This window comes from Phallusia mammillata, chromosome 2, assembly GCF_965637545.1.
Source record: "Phallusia mammillata chromosome 2, kaPhaMamm4.hap1.1, whole genome shotgun sequence".
Classification (NCBI taxonomy): Eukaryota; Metazoa; Chordata; class Ascidiacea; order Phlebobranchia; family Ascidiidae; genus Phallusia; species Phallusia mammillata.
Genome location: NC_137253.1, coordinates 30,402,551 through 30,416,911, shown reverse-complemented (window position 1 = coordinate 30,416,911; position 14,361 = coordinate 30,402,551). Strand labels below are relative to the sequence as shown.

General features: G+C 37.0%; 1 protein-coding gene and 1 long non-coding RNA gene across 5 annotated transcripts; one reads left to right on the top strand and one right to left on the bottom strand.

Annotated features, from left to right (window-relative positions):
• Positions 1–202: 202 nt before the first annotated feature.
• On the bottom strand, positions 203–2,826 carry LOC145213929 (uncharacterized). Of its 4 annotated transcripts, none has more exons than XR_013856926.1 (4): positions 2,211–2,826; positions 1,511–1,626; positions 1,197–1,403; positions 203–1,131 (listed from the first exon to the last, which is right to left on the bottom strand). It is a non-coding gene; the product is annotated as an uncharacterized LOC145213929 (long non-coding RNA). The 4 variants fall into 4 exon arrangements; XR_013856928.1 differs by having other exon boundaries at positions 1,511–2,513; positions 2,580–2,595; XR_013856925.1 differs by having other exon boundaries at positions 1,511–2,826.
• Positions 2,827–7,520: 4,694 nt separating this feature from the next.
• LOC145213285 (uncharacterized) lies at positions 7,521–10,671 on the top strand. The gene is made up of 6 exons (XM_080081514.1): positions 7,521–7,674; positions 8,436–8,647; positions 8,825–9,109; positions 9,404–9,527; positions 9,673–9,916; positions 10,443–10,671. Exons 1-6 carry the CDS (start codon positions 7,521–7,523, stop codon positions 10,669–10,671), a joined length of 1,248 nt encoding a protein of 415 aa, XP_079937640.1.
• The last annotated feature ends 3,690 nt before the right edge of the window (positions 10,672–14,361 follow it).

Below are 14,361 nucleotides of genomic sequence, written 5' to 3'. Positions count from 1 at the left end.
ACTTTGCTACATTGGGATTGGTAAGAAGGAGTATCACTGTCAGATGATTTTTGTTCGGAAATACCGTTTATCGAACGGCGATGTGACGATAGTTTGCTCTCCCCTTTATTTTTTCCTGCGGACGCCCATGCACCCCTGCCCTATCCTAACCCAATTCTCACCAAGTCTGGCCTTTCCCAATCGCGGACAATCGGAAAATACTTTAGGAAACAGTGCGGCCGGAATCAGGCCAGTCAGCCCGGTGGAGCTACCAACACAGGAACTCACTGACCGGGCCTGCTGATTTTCAAAAAGTGGCGCAATGGAGCTTAGGCTTTTGCTATGGCAATGATTGCTGAATCCCATAGGCCTGACGTATGAGTTTTTGTGTTAGTAGCAAAGGCGATCACATTTTATTGAAGGCCCCTAAATAAAGCTTAAATGGGGACCGTTGTATACATGTATAAAGCTAGGGTTTTGGTCTCACTGGCTGTGTCCCAATACTGAACGATGCAGCCACTGCAATGGGCGATAAATTAGTTAGATGACCTTCAAAAACCAAAAAAATACTCCCCACTTAAGCACCAAGACAATAGCAATCAGTGTTTTTACAACAAATTATTTATGTAAAGACACATTATAACATGCTTAAATATTTTCTGAAATAGAAAGTTGTTTTAATTTGTTATGTTTAGGTCATTTAGCATCCATCTTGAAAAAACAAACTGGTTTAAATTATTACATAACATAAATAAGTTTTGTGGTGTAAACTGCAAACTTTTGCCAGGAAACATAGGCAGCAGAAAATTGTCAACCAAACAGTACAACTAGAAATTATCAAATCTAAAAAGGAGAGAAATGGCACAAACTGGCATGGTTGCAGGCAGAAAATAGAAATATAAAATACCGTAACAAACATTATATTGCGTATTTATGAAACGTTGTTGAATGAAAATTTATTAGAAAATGATATTGGTCTGTTATGAAGACAAAAGTAGAAATTTGCATCTAATTTTTTAAATGTAACTTCATATTGTATTGTAAGCCATGCAAGTATCAAATACAATGACACAATAACATGAACTGCTGTCTGTTGAGCTGACCCATGTTTCTCATCATCATATTATTGTTCCAGGTCAACAAAAAGTACATCTGAAATGAAGAATTGGTTACCAATGTATCGGTTAACATACAATTGTATTTGCAAGGTCACTTACCAACCGTATTAGGAACATGACGAAATGCACAGTAGGAACCTAAGTCATCTTCTTACACTTTCATTTTTTCCATGATTGGCATTGTCATTCATAGAAGCAAGTTGAATTGGTTCACGATGCAATCTCATGTAATGCATCCTTGATACCAGATGCCTCATTGTTCATGCTGCAATTTTGATAGAGCATGACTTGAGCTTATGCTTTTTCCTAGTTACATCAGTCAATAAAGTTTCATCAAAATCAAAAATCCTATTTTCAGGGAAAAATTTCAAGAAACATACCAACAACAATTCACACAGATACACAAAACTTACCTACAGTTCTACTTGCTGTTATACAGTGAAAATATCTTGTCATCAGAGACTTTAAAATAAAACCCTCACCATTAGCCAATTCGTTCTGGTTCCACACCATACACTGTTTGTAATTCCTGTGTATACATACATACAGTTAGCATAGTTTCATATAGTTTTGTATTTGCTGTGTATACATCTGGCTACATTTTTGACTAAAAATAAAAGAAACATTTTATGATAAATAATCATGTTACTTCTGACAACTATATAAACCAGTGTACATTTTTGATGTATACATGATATATATAATAATATATTATTATAATATACTACTGTTATGCAGGGCTGCAAAGTCAAAGGCGGTAAACATTGCTTCACTTCCACTGACTCTGTCATGTAATTAGGTAAAAGAATTTATAACTTATACAAAATATATTTTATTACATTAATAACTTATAGGTTACTACTGACTTTTTACTTATACAGTTGATGACAAAAAAAGATTTAAATCCAGCATATGTTTGTCATTACTATTAACAAGGAGTCAAAATTTTTTAGTCGAAGGTTAAATTAACCAACCCAAAGGACCATAGCACTGTTCTTATGACACAATACTATACATAATAGTTATTCTAAACTGTTCACAATTAATTATAGGCAGATAAATCACTTTTGTATTGGTCATTGGTAAGAAACAGTTTCAAAACTATCCACTTACTTGTACTTTTAGGGATTATGTTAACAACACAGAAAAAACGGTATTGTGTTGATCTATAGTTTTCTAAAACAAAAAGCAAGCTTATGTGTCTATAATATTATGACGAAACTTTAGATTCATATCTTTTTGTTAGTTTTCCAAATATCAGCACATTGCCAGTGTGTGCGCTCAATTTGTGCTGGTGAAAAGTTCCACAGTCAAATATTCTGGTCCTGGTACATTATTCCCTATGTTTTGATCTGCTTGTACTGTAGTTTTGCAGTTGCACTAAACCTCGAAATTGGAATTTCAAAATAATTCTTTCTAATTGGATAGGCTATTACAATTACAAGTGCAAACTTTTTCACAACAAAGTGGGTTCAAGTTTACCGCCATTATCGCCGGTTATAAAACAAACGGAAATAAGTGTCTAGAGCCCCCAGCGAAGAGAGAAATTTGTCCACCATTATTACTTTAAAACAGTTCCAAGAATTGCATGAAGCTGAACATGCACAGTAAGAAAAATTTGTGCACAAAAATATTACCACATCCTCTACACCAGTGGTCGTCAACCTATGGGTCGCGACCCCAAGTGGGGTCGCCTAAACTTTTTCTGGGGTCGCAATAAGTCGCCAAATTTAATTTATTGCATTTAAAATTTGATGTAACTAATATTGTGAAATTTGATGTAACTAATACAGAAAATGAAACTAATATTGTGTTCTTTTAGATCGCAACTTTTGCTCTTGTTTTGTGGTACAGCTTGCTACCTCCTGTTGCAATTAAATCGTGGTAGTGGAAAAACAGAAAATGCCTTTATCGCGTAACAATGGGTTTCGACAACGTGTATTATGACTCAACACTATAAGTTTGTATTTTTTAAGGTGACACCAGAACGAGTGAATAGTTATTTATGTAACGTGCCCAACTATAGCCTACCAAATTTTTCTAATCCCGTTTTCAACCACGTGGCTGTGTGAAGCAGGATTTAGTGCAATGAGTGTATTAAAAACAAAACATCGTATTCGATTGGAAGTGAAGCATGACATGTGGTTAAGCTTGCGCAAAGCCAAGTCGTTGCTTCAAAAATTTGTGGACAGTATACAGGCGCAACCATCTCAGTAACAGTGCAACCTAAATGTTGAACAATTTGACAAGTTTGTGTTCCGAAAATTCGGTTTATGTCTTAAACGAAACGCCTTAAAAACTGTTTTCGTAATACTTTTGTATCGCCATATTTGTTTGTAATGATGCACAGTTTGTGTAATTGTTCTTTCGGTTCAGCATTACTAAACACATTTTTCTCAGTGTTAAAAAAATGGGGTCGCATGGAAATTCTGATTTCATTTTCCCTTAAATTGGGGTCGCCTATAAAAAAGGTTGAAGACCACTGCTCTACACCCATTCATTCAATTATCCCTAATCTGATCATAACTGTTAAAACATAAAATAAAAACAACAAAAGCCGTCTAAACAATTGGCGCCAAAGTTTATTCTGCAAACAGATGGCTGCTAAATTTAGCAGTATGTAAAACAAGATTAAAATGCGGGAAGCATGTCATATGTCATGGTAATACGATATTGGGTAACTTACGAGAAAACTTTGAAAAAAAAAACTGTTTTGGGGCAAAGCAGACAAAGCAGATATAGCAAACACCAAATGACACAGTAGTCAACATTTTTTTGGAAGGGTAGTTTTAATTATTTCCAGTCAAATTAGAGAAAGTACTATGAAAAAAAAAATTTTGCTTTAACAAGCAGCGCTTCCCATTATTGTCACTAGGTGACTCCAATCTCGGGAACGCCAGATGTTTGAGTACTCGGGAACGCTAGATGTTTGAGTTCTGTAAAACATATTTTTTTTCTAAAGAATTCTATCTAGTCTACATGCCGATTAGTTTTTATCAACGGTGTTTGACATTTGAACCGAAAATTGGCAACGGTCTTACTAATAGCAGCCCAAAGTCAATGAAAGTCACAGAATAACTTCCTTACTTCCTACATGCAAATCATTTTCGTGACTTGCTTACACTTACAGTGTGTTGGTTAAGTTAGGCCCAAACTACAAATTTTGCTATTCAACAAATTGATGAAATCCATTGAAACTAGTGATGCAACGAAGCTTCGGTTGGTCGAAACATTTTGTTCAATTAAAAACGCTGTTTTGCCTTGTTTCGGTTTCGACTTTTTCTAACTCTTTTTTAATTCGCCTTAAACCAGACTTTCTGATCGCATGGAATTAATGCCTAAACTTAATTTTCGCCAATATGAAACATCAAAAATTAACTAAGCTTAATTGTAGTAAAAAAATACGAACCACGTTGTTGCAAAATATTACAAGTTAAGTGACGCTTCGGCATTGTGAGAGTGATTTAGTTTGTTATAATTTGTCACTCGCACCAACAACACAAGATTCAGTTAAAAACATCCATGGAACAGGGATTTTAGGTTCGGCCTGATTTGACCGAAATTATTTGGCCTCTTGGCCGAATATTCGGTTTTGGCCTCATGGCCTATATTCGGTGAACATTCGGTTTCGGCCCAAAACTTTTAGGAGGGTTCGGTGCATCTCTAACTGAAACCCTCTGACCTGAAATTGTACCGTCTCATTTAAATAGTAATTTCAAATACAAGCTTTTCTGGCCAAAGTGCAACATTGCGAAATATGAAATAAGCTATTGCTGCCAGGCATAATGTTAGACCAAGTATTGCGAAATATGTTTGTCGTTTCGACTTGTTGGCTCAGCTACATCACGTGACACCGCTGATTGACTGGCGTCACGCAAACCGTTTAGTTTACTGGAAATGTCAATTGCAACAAGCCTTGTTTGACGATCAACGACAACGTCCAAAAATGCAACCGGTAAAATATCACTGCAAAAAAAACCTTAGTTATGCAACCTTAGTTGCTTAGTTACTGTGGGGCCAAATACAACTGGTATGATTGGATCGCGGGCCGCACCTTTATATAACACAAGGTGATTTTACTTCGTTGCATACCAAAAATGCCTTACTACAAGAAACATTCGCATTACCATATTGCCAGGTCGCAGAAAAACAGCATCAGGCGCACTAATCTGCTCATTAAAATATAATAGTTGGACTTGTTTGCCAGTACATTTGAAATCCAAGTGTCTCTGCGGGCCGCACAACTTTAATCAAAGTGCAGCATGCGGGACCGCGGGCCGCAGGTTGCCCACCCCTGCTTTAAAGCAAACGTTTTTAAAAGTTGCCTCACGCATGGGAGGTTTTTTTTGCAGTGATATTTTACTGGTGTTTCCAATTGTACAGGCTGTTTTGCAAAGCTGACGTTTGTGGCGCTGTTGGGCGCGAGTTGTTTTTTTTTCCTCATGATATTAAAACAGCTGGCTACAGTCAAAATTTTCAGTATTGTTGTGACCGTGTACTATTAGGTGTTTGTTTTACGCAGCGTTCTGGAGTGTCAGACTGCTGTTTTTTTTATTACTCTTGATCAACAATGATTCTGAAATAAAATTATTATAAATATTATACCGGTAACATATATACATATTAAAAGGGACGGAATTGATTCATTTTGCCCAAATTTGTGGTTCTCTCCATCATTTAGCTGTAGGTTGCTTTATGCTTTTACACAGGACGACTTGTAGTTACAGTTGCTATTTTTGACGGCAAGGATTGTGGTAAAATCTTGCACATTGTACCATACTTAAACTAGCACTTTCGCTTTTTAGATTATTTGAACAAGGATATTAATCTTTGTCTAATTGTTGTACAAAGTGCTAACGGTACCGCAAACCAAGGTAAGTGTATCGTGTTGTTTGTTTAATCGGCCAGTAACAACAGCTCTGCACCAAATCGGTTCTGAAGCAAACAATATTCTTTGTACACCACTACCGAAATTTTTCACTATTGCAGTGGTTCTTAACCTCCTTGGTGTGGTTTCCCACTAAAGTCAACCACAAGCTTCGAATTTCCCCCTTTGTTATTTTTGTTATGATGTTTTGTGCCCTACGTTAACAAAACAATTCTTTAAATAAAATAATTTTGTGAAGCGATTTGGTCTGGAACCCCAAAGGTATACTGCAATCTTATTCAGTTTAAATAGTTATTCCATGAGACAATGAAGTTTTTGAAATATTGAAGAGTTTCCTCTGCTTGCAATAGTCATTTATTGCATCACAATCAACAAAGGAAACGCTTTTATTCGAACACAATAGCAAAGTCATTGATACCTTTAGTCTTTTCAAACGACCTTAATTGGTTTGTAAGCCTTGCTAAAATTAATCTTACATTTTGTTGCGGTAAAATTTTAGAAAAGTAACTTTCCGCCGATTAATTCAAAGCCGTGTTCGACCATCGGGCCCGAGTTCGGTTACCTGACTTACATATTTTCCCTCTGAAAACATTAAATCTCCCACTAGTGGGAAATTTCCCACCGGTTAAGAACCACTACACTATTGGTTTAATGTAGTTTGAAATTTAGATTATTTTTTCTCAATGAATTTTGTGCTTATAGCGTAAGGATTGCGCTGACACAAGGAATAATTGTTCGTTTGTTTTGTCATTTATTGGCGCGCACATCATTTAGCATAATTGGCAATGAAGTACGTTCTCAAAATCTGCAGAAGTGTGTTAACAAACTTTGCATTGACGGTTTTTGAGTTTTCTGCACTTTGGTGGAAATGTAGATCCAGATTTCTGTGGATATATAAACTACAAAACTTTGGGCTATCGTGCTGACTATCAACATTAGTGGCTCGAATCGATTTTAAGACAAACAACATTCTTCGTACACTACCATTGTAATCACTTTACGTTTTCGGCCGCATTCCTTATAGCTATAGGCTTGTCATCGACATGTATTCTACAATAGGGACAGAAGAAAAAATATATTTCATGTGAAACAATACAATGTTTTTGAACAAATCTTTGTATTTATAGTATAGCCATGACATAGCACAAGCCATATTTCATGCCAAAAGCAATCCGTTGCGACCTACGAATACTTGGTGCATCTCACGTAAGCTTAGGTTTACTTTTACGTGCAGTAGGGATTCGACTGTCATTGACCTGAAACAGTAAACCCTCGTTACGCAAACGCATTATAGACGTAAAGAAAGACGCTAGAGGAAAAGAGAATTTTTTTTAAAATGTTTAAAAGGTATTGCCATTCAAAATCTTACAAATATGGACGGTATGACAACCGTGGTTATAGCATACCTCTTCAGAGTCACTATGCACCTTGTCATGCCCTTTCCCTTTGCCGTTTACCAAAAGCTAATTTGGGTGTATTTCCTTGGGAATAACTCTTTAGAATTTTTTCCTGTGTAGAAAACAAACGTCTCCAAAATGGAACACACCGTTTTAGACTCTTTGGAGACCGCGTCTAAACATCAGGAGGGATCAATTGTTACTGAACTGGGGACAGACCGACTGATAAGATGGTTGGGAGTTTATATGATGCTTCTACTCGCAGTTATGGCTAAAGTTGGTGACTATCTGTGTGAGTAATGCAAACTGGACAAACAGTCTTGAAAAGACAAGACACTTGTCTCCAATATGTTGTTCATTATAAGCTGCAGACAGTGCACACTGTTTCGACCTATAAGGTCTCATCAGTGCAGCTAGTGACGAGAGAGATCGGCCGCATTGGCTAGTGTAGCCATTCAACGGCACTCCAGTTTGTTGGGAGCACAGGGTACAACCCCATGCATCACCTAGTCTGTGCGATGCCACAACTGGACATACAGCACAGATGAAACTGGCTCACAATGGCCAAGCAACTGCTTGGGAACCAGTGAAGTCGGCTCAGTGTCACAGTATCAATGTAAAAGCATATAGAGCCCCTATATGCTTTTCACTGTCCTTTTCACTGTGCTTCCCAAGCAGTTGCTTGGCCATTGTGAGCCAGTTTCATCTGTGCTGTATGTCCAGTTGTGGCATCGCACAGACTAGGTGATGCATGGGGTTGTACCCTGTGCTCCCAACAAACTGGAGTGCCGTTGAATGGCTACACTAGCCAATGCGGCCGATCTCTCGTCACCAGCTGCAGCTTATCATTTATTGGCTCTATATGCTTTTACATGTTGTTCATTGTTTTGTGATATAGTCTGTTCAGGCAATCTATAATTTCACAATTTTACGAATTTAACAACAAAAACAATTAAAATATTGTTGTGCGAAAGGTGATAAATTTTTATTTTGCCATATTAAATAGCAAGCAATCCTTGAAATCTGTGTAGTACTTTTAAATTGTTTTTGTAGTACTACCTTTAGCGTGCCATCCAGTCGCTGCCCATTCTGGTTTCAGTGGAGAAAATATCAATTTTGCGAACACATACTGCTGGTCCGAACACCAGTTTATTACTAATTCAACAAACTGTAACATTGCAATAAAACCACCAATTAAATTTCTCGACAAGCCTGACGAAGTAAAAAACTTTGTGAAAGCAGTTCCCTACATATTGGCCGTACAGGTAAGTCTTACCAGTCGTAATGATTTTTTTCAGAAAAGTTTCAGTAAATTGTCTAACCAAACTCATAGTTTGTCATTTGCGTCGATTGTTTTAGCATTACCTATAAACGTGTTTCATAGTCGATTTGAAAGTTCCATACACACTACATAAAAAACACAATGAAAAATCTTTTTTCAGGCTTTTATGTTCTCATTTCCACTTGTATTTTGGAACTTTCGTGTTGGGGCGCGCCTAGTTGGCCACTTAAGGTTCGTGCAACTTCTACTGAACAAAATCTTCGAAAAAATGCAAATGGTAGGTTACGGTATTTACGAATCTGAACCGTACGACGAGGCAGGCACGACACTAGATGGTCGAAGAAAATGGGTGGGGCAAACGTCCCCCCCAAAAGAACGCACCTTGGAAATAATAGAATCAGAAAGCAGCTCGTTGGAAGAAACGCCTTTGAGTATTCAAACGAAGGTTAGATCTGTTAAACCATGTAGTTGTCACTACTACATTAGCTTAAAAAAGCAGATACAAACCGTCTACTTTTGCCTAAAATTTTGTTCCACTTTGAGGCTTCGCTTCGAAACGAATTTACAACAAATATTCAAATAAATGAATTTTATTGCAAGATTGTTATAGCATTGATTAAACACGATTGTCATTTTCGAACAATAAGGGTTGTTGCGCCCCACAAACGTTTTAGAACATGCGTTGCCAATATTTAATTGTTAAAAAATCTTGGCGGTCATTCGCATCAATGTTGTTTAGGCCGACAGAAAGTTGGGATCTATGGATGTATTTCTGGCAGGAAAGATGAAAGACAGGAACTTCTTTTCAATGCTGTGTTATGAGAACTTTTCCTACCATCATCTATTGCCCTTTATCGTTTCTAGTAAATTCTCGACGCTAAGAAAAACCAAACTTTTGATTTTACCTCTTAAGCTAAAATATCATAGAAACAACAGTTATTTTAGAAACAACAATTTTCGTTATATTATAGGTGTAAAACCAAATCTATGCATTTTGTACATTGACAGCTTTCAAACTATCGCTGTTCACCCCTGTTGCCTCTGCTGAGGGAAAATATATACACAAACCACTTCTTGAAACTATGATCTATCTCTGGTGCAACAAGAAAAATCTAAACAACACATTTCTTTTAAAAATGTACGCGGCAAAACAACTGGCCACAAGTTTTCTAGCTTTAGCAATGCTGATCTCACTGATAACGTGGTTCTTCAGCAGCGTGCATAATGACGTTGTAGCTTCCAAAACATTTCGGTAAGGGCAAAGTTTAATTCTTTTTCAAATTATTGGATTCAGATGTCACCGCTTTAGGTGAAAATAGTGTTCTGAAGTTGCCATTGGATGCAACTATGACTTAAAAGCTAAGTAGAGTGTTTTGACTTTTTTACACACAAAAAGGTTTCTGAATTGCGGCATCTTTTAGGTATCATACTCCTGCGAATTAGGGATGGCCCTGTTAGAAAAGCATTCAAATGGGCTTAAAAACAAATATGCCAAAAACAGTTAAATATCGTAACAATTTTACTTTCCGATAATAAAAGAGAGTAAATACGAGTGCAAACCACGGAAAAAAGATTAAAACAATCTTTTTGAATCATCGTTGATAAGGATTCCGTAAATGGGCAAACTTAAAAGTTACAGATCCTTAGATAGTAAAATAGTATAACAACGTGTTTTATTAACAACAACAAAAAAAAAACACAGGAGAAAACAATTAATTCAAAGTTTGTAATAATCGCATTTGCTTGTCTGCACTGACACAGTTTATTTTTATTTTCAGATGTGAAATTCCTTTTGAATCACCTTGTGTCTTATGCACTATTAAGCGGTTGCCAGAAGTGATTGTTCTGTTCTTACTTGACCTTGTAGTGAGCTTGGCTATTTTAATTCTCTCTGTATGGCAGTGGATCGATGTTAGATCGAGTGATTCGAAGGACATCTCTCACTTTTTTGACAACTTAAAAACAATCAGCAACGTTGCACTTATGGCAGTTGACGACGATAAGTGACACATAAAGCGACGCCAAGAACATGGATATGTCAATTAACCAAGATGGGTACCACAGAGAAAGACTTTTAGAAACATTGATTCATGTGTTTTCGAATATTGTGATGTTCTGTTAGTATTCAGCAACTGTTAAGATCTGTGCATATCATGATGGGCGGCACAATCTTCTAAATTGCATTTCAAATGCGCTTTATATTTGTTTACATGTGTTTAAACGCGCTCGTAACGAAATATTGGTGTCGGTTGCTATTTTGCGTTACGTGTAAGACACGTGTATAAAACACGTACAAGCAGCTTTTTGGGTATTCTAGTTTTTATTTCATTCTCGAGATAATTTTCGTGTTTAACAGGTATCTGATTTGGTAAGATACGTAATTTTCGTCCGCCAAAAAACTTAAGTGCGTTTGTAGGACAAGATCGAAGAAAATCGGTTGTAAATTTAACAATAACCGACAATCTACTAGCAACATAAAGCCGACAAAATGCCAGAGGTTTTTTAATTAGTTACATTAGGTCACATTGTTTACATCGGCCGGATGTGTTTACATCGAACTGTTTTACATCGGCCGGATAAGATTAAGGATGACTTGGGAGAGCCGCACAGCTAATAAGTCATATAGAAGCCGTTCTTTTTGTCTTATCTGTGATGTAACAAACTTTATTCGTCCTATGCGTGAAATTAATTCTACATGTTGTTTCGGAATAGTTTTGCAAGTAAAATGATCCAGCAAGTATTTAAAACCCCAGGATGGCAGTCTTTTTGAAACCTAAACCGAATAGCCAAAACCAATAAAATGCTAAAGCTTTTTGAACTCAAACGATTAGCAACAAACCGCACAAAACTACCGTTCATACTCTCTAACCTAAAAAATACCTAGGCCACAGTTAAACGACACGTCAGAATCGAAAACCTTCGTCCAAGGGCTCATTAATATAGCTGCGGTGTTCAGGCATGCTTCATACTCGAGCCGCATATCACAAAACTTAGTTTCAAACGAGCCGCAACAAAAAGAAAACAAATTTGTTCACTCACAACGAAGTGTAATGATTATTGTTGTGTGGTGATACCGTAAGTCCCCACCTGTGCTGCAAGATGTTCGAAATTAAGCTAATATAATGGGAAAGTTTTTGTGCATAAATTCGTATTGACGTTCCAAGTTAATAGTTTGGAATGATTGAGCAAAATTTGACAATAATAGGACAAGGATTGCAGTACGGTACGGTACGCAGCATATTTCAACAAAAAAGAAGGAGGCCTATACGCCAAGAAATCTGAGGTACGGGTACGGTACGTGGTACGGTTCTTCACTAGAGCGTACTACCGTAAAAAAAAGCGTACTGATACGCATAATAAAGGATAATTAAACCGTCATTTTTGAATCATTACCATTTGCAGATAATATCAAAATTGTTTAAAACTTGAATATAAATTGTTTATGACATGATTTCATCAGAATGTGCCTGTACCTACTTAAAAAAGTTTATGACGTCACTCCTTCATATTTTGTGCTTACGGGCTGACCGCAAGTGAACAGGAGGGTTACACGCACTGTAGGCCTATTATTAAAAGGCGCACATGACAACAACAAAGATTAACTCGGCAGTTGTAATTGACCCTTAAGTTAGTTGAAAAAAGCTAGCTAGTATTGTTGTCTCTTTCGAAGCAATGATTTTAAGAAACATGCTGTTAAAAATTACACACTGTCGCTGCACGAGCCCATCATAGAAAACGCATCAACCTTTTATTTCGAATAAGCTGGTTGTAGTGGAGCAGCTTGTTTAGAGTTTATACACCTCTCCCTTAAGTGCATGTCATAAAATGTATCCAACCTAATTCTGATTGGGTTATTTGAAGGTACGGTACGATTTTGCGTACCGTCACATAACGCTAATAATAACGGTGTAGCTGCAGCGCGTTTCTCATCTCTCCAACAACTGTGCCCTATAATTTGTCGCGCTTTTTAACGTCAACGTTGCGCAGCTATCTCCGACAAGGTGAATATTTTAGTGCAATTGCGTTACTACGATTTTTTAACCGAGCGAAATAAACTCAACTTCACTCAATTCAAGTACGGTACGGTGGTACGGTATGTTTTGATTTTTGACATTTGGTACGGTACGGTGGTACGGTAGGTTTTGATTTTTGACATTTGGTACGGTACGCTTCACATAACGAGGTACGTGGTACGGTCAATGCAATACGTACCGTACCGTACTGCCATCCTTGAATAGGACACGCAGGTTTACCTCCGTTATCAATAAATGCAAACTCCTCCAATTCTGTTTTAAAGGCTATATTTTCCTGTTAATCTTTCTTGTTTGCAATTATTTCTCAACGGAATTTTTATGGCAGTTACTGCTAGGATAAGCCACAATACAAATGTAAAATGTTTTTAATGTCGGCCCTGACTTACAGTTTTAATCTGACAATATATTTGACTACAATGCACAAGCTAGCACGCTTCTGTACAATAATGTTCTCTTCGGTTTTCGGAATGTAATTGGTTATTACAAAAAGTCAGTCAATTGTTAATACGTGATCGTTACCACACTTTTGGCTCTATGGCGGATATTTCTGATTTTTGAGACTTTTAAAAGTCTCAAAAAACACTTTTATTCAATACGTTTTTTTTTTCAGTTTGCTAAAACTGTTTGACCGGATTGTGTTTATCTTGTGTATATGTTTTACAGTTGTGTAAAAATGAAAGTCTTTGAAATGACACATTGGCTGATATTCGTTAGAACATCTTGTCTTTGATTTTAGTGTTTTTGTTTCAACTGTTTCGGTTTTGTATGGTGCACTCCTATTTGAGTCTGTAGGATTTTGTGGGTCGTACGAGATACGTGTATAAGAATAGCCATGGTCAAATTACTTCGAACGAACAAATCATCTAATCGGTTGGGCAATTTCAAACAACATTAGTTAGTCGGAGGTTGTCGCTTTAGTCTTTTAGCCGTAGTACCAAATTTCCTAAATTTGAAGCCAGAGTTTGTTTACGGTGTGCCCGAGCGTCGCGTCGCGATTTGTTCGTTCGTCGCCTTCATTGTTGGAGTTCTGGCTGAACGCCTTTGGTTGATAAGCGAACTAAAACCCTTTTTGTACGCTAGCTACAACCAATACTGCATTTCTTGGATGAAAGCTTTGTCTGTTAGGTGTAACTGGCGTTTCTCACGCAACGGACGCCAAACAGAAGCGAAGTGTATTGTTTGTTACGATCAATTCTATTCGAAACAACTGTCTTCCCAGCAACCGTTGCTCTACCAACCTAATCAACACTATTTTTGTTGAAGAATCGTTCCAAATTTTTCAGCAAAAGCTTGTTCCAATATGCAGCTACAAGTAGAATGTAACTGATTTGCAATCGGCACATTTCAACCCCTATTTACTTATTGCTTTTTTAACAACCGACCATGAACTATATCTCAATGTTATTTACCCAGAAGATTTTTCATTGTGGCAATTAGACAAGGTTTCATCTGTGCTTGCGCAATTGCGTAACTGGATTAAAAATATCAGCTTTCGTATTGTATTCTGCGAGCTTCTGTGTATACACGTATACGTCAAGAAATGTGCAAATATATCTCATTTTTAGTTAAAATGTGGTTAATATCAATTGTTCCTCTTTAGAATCACTTCGTGCAACAACTTTCTGTAAGCTTCGTTATAGTTTAATTAAAATTATGTGGGGCT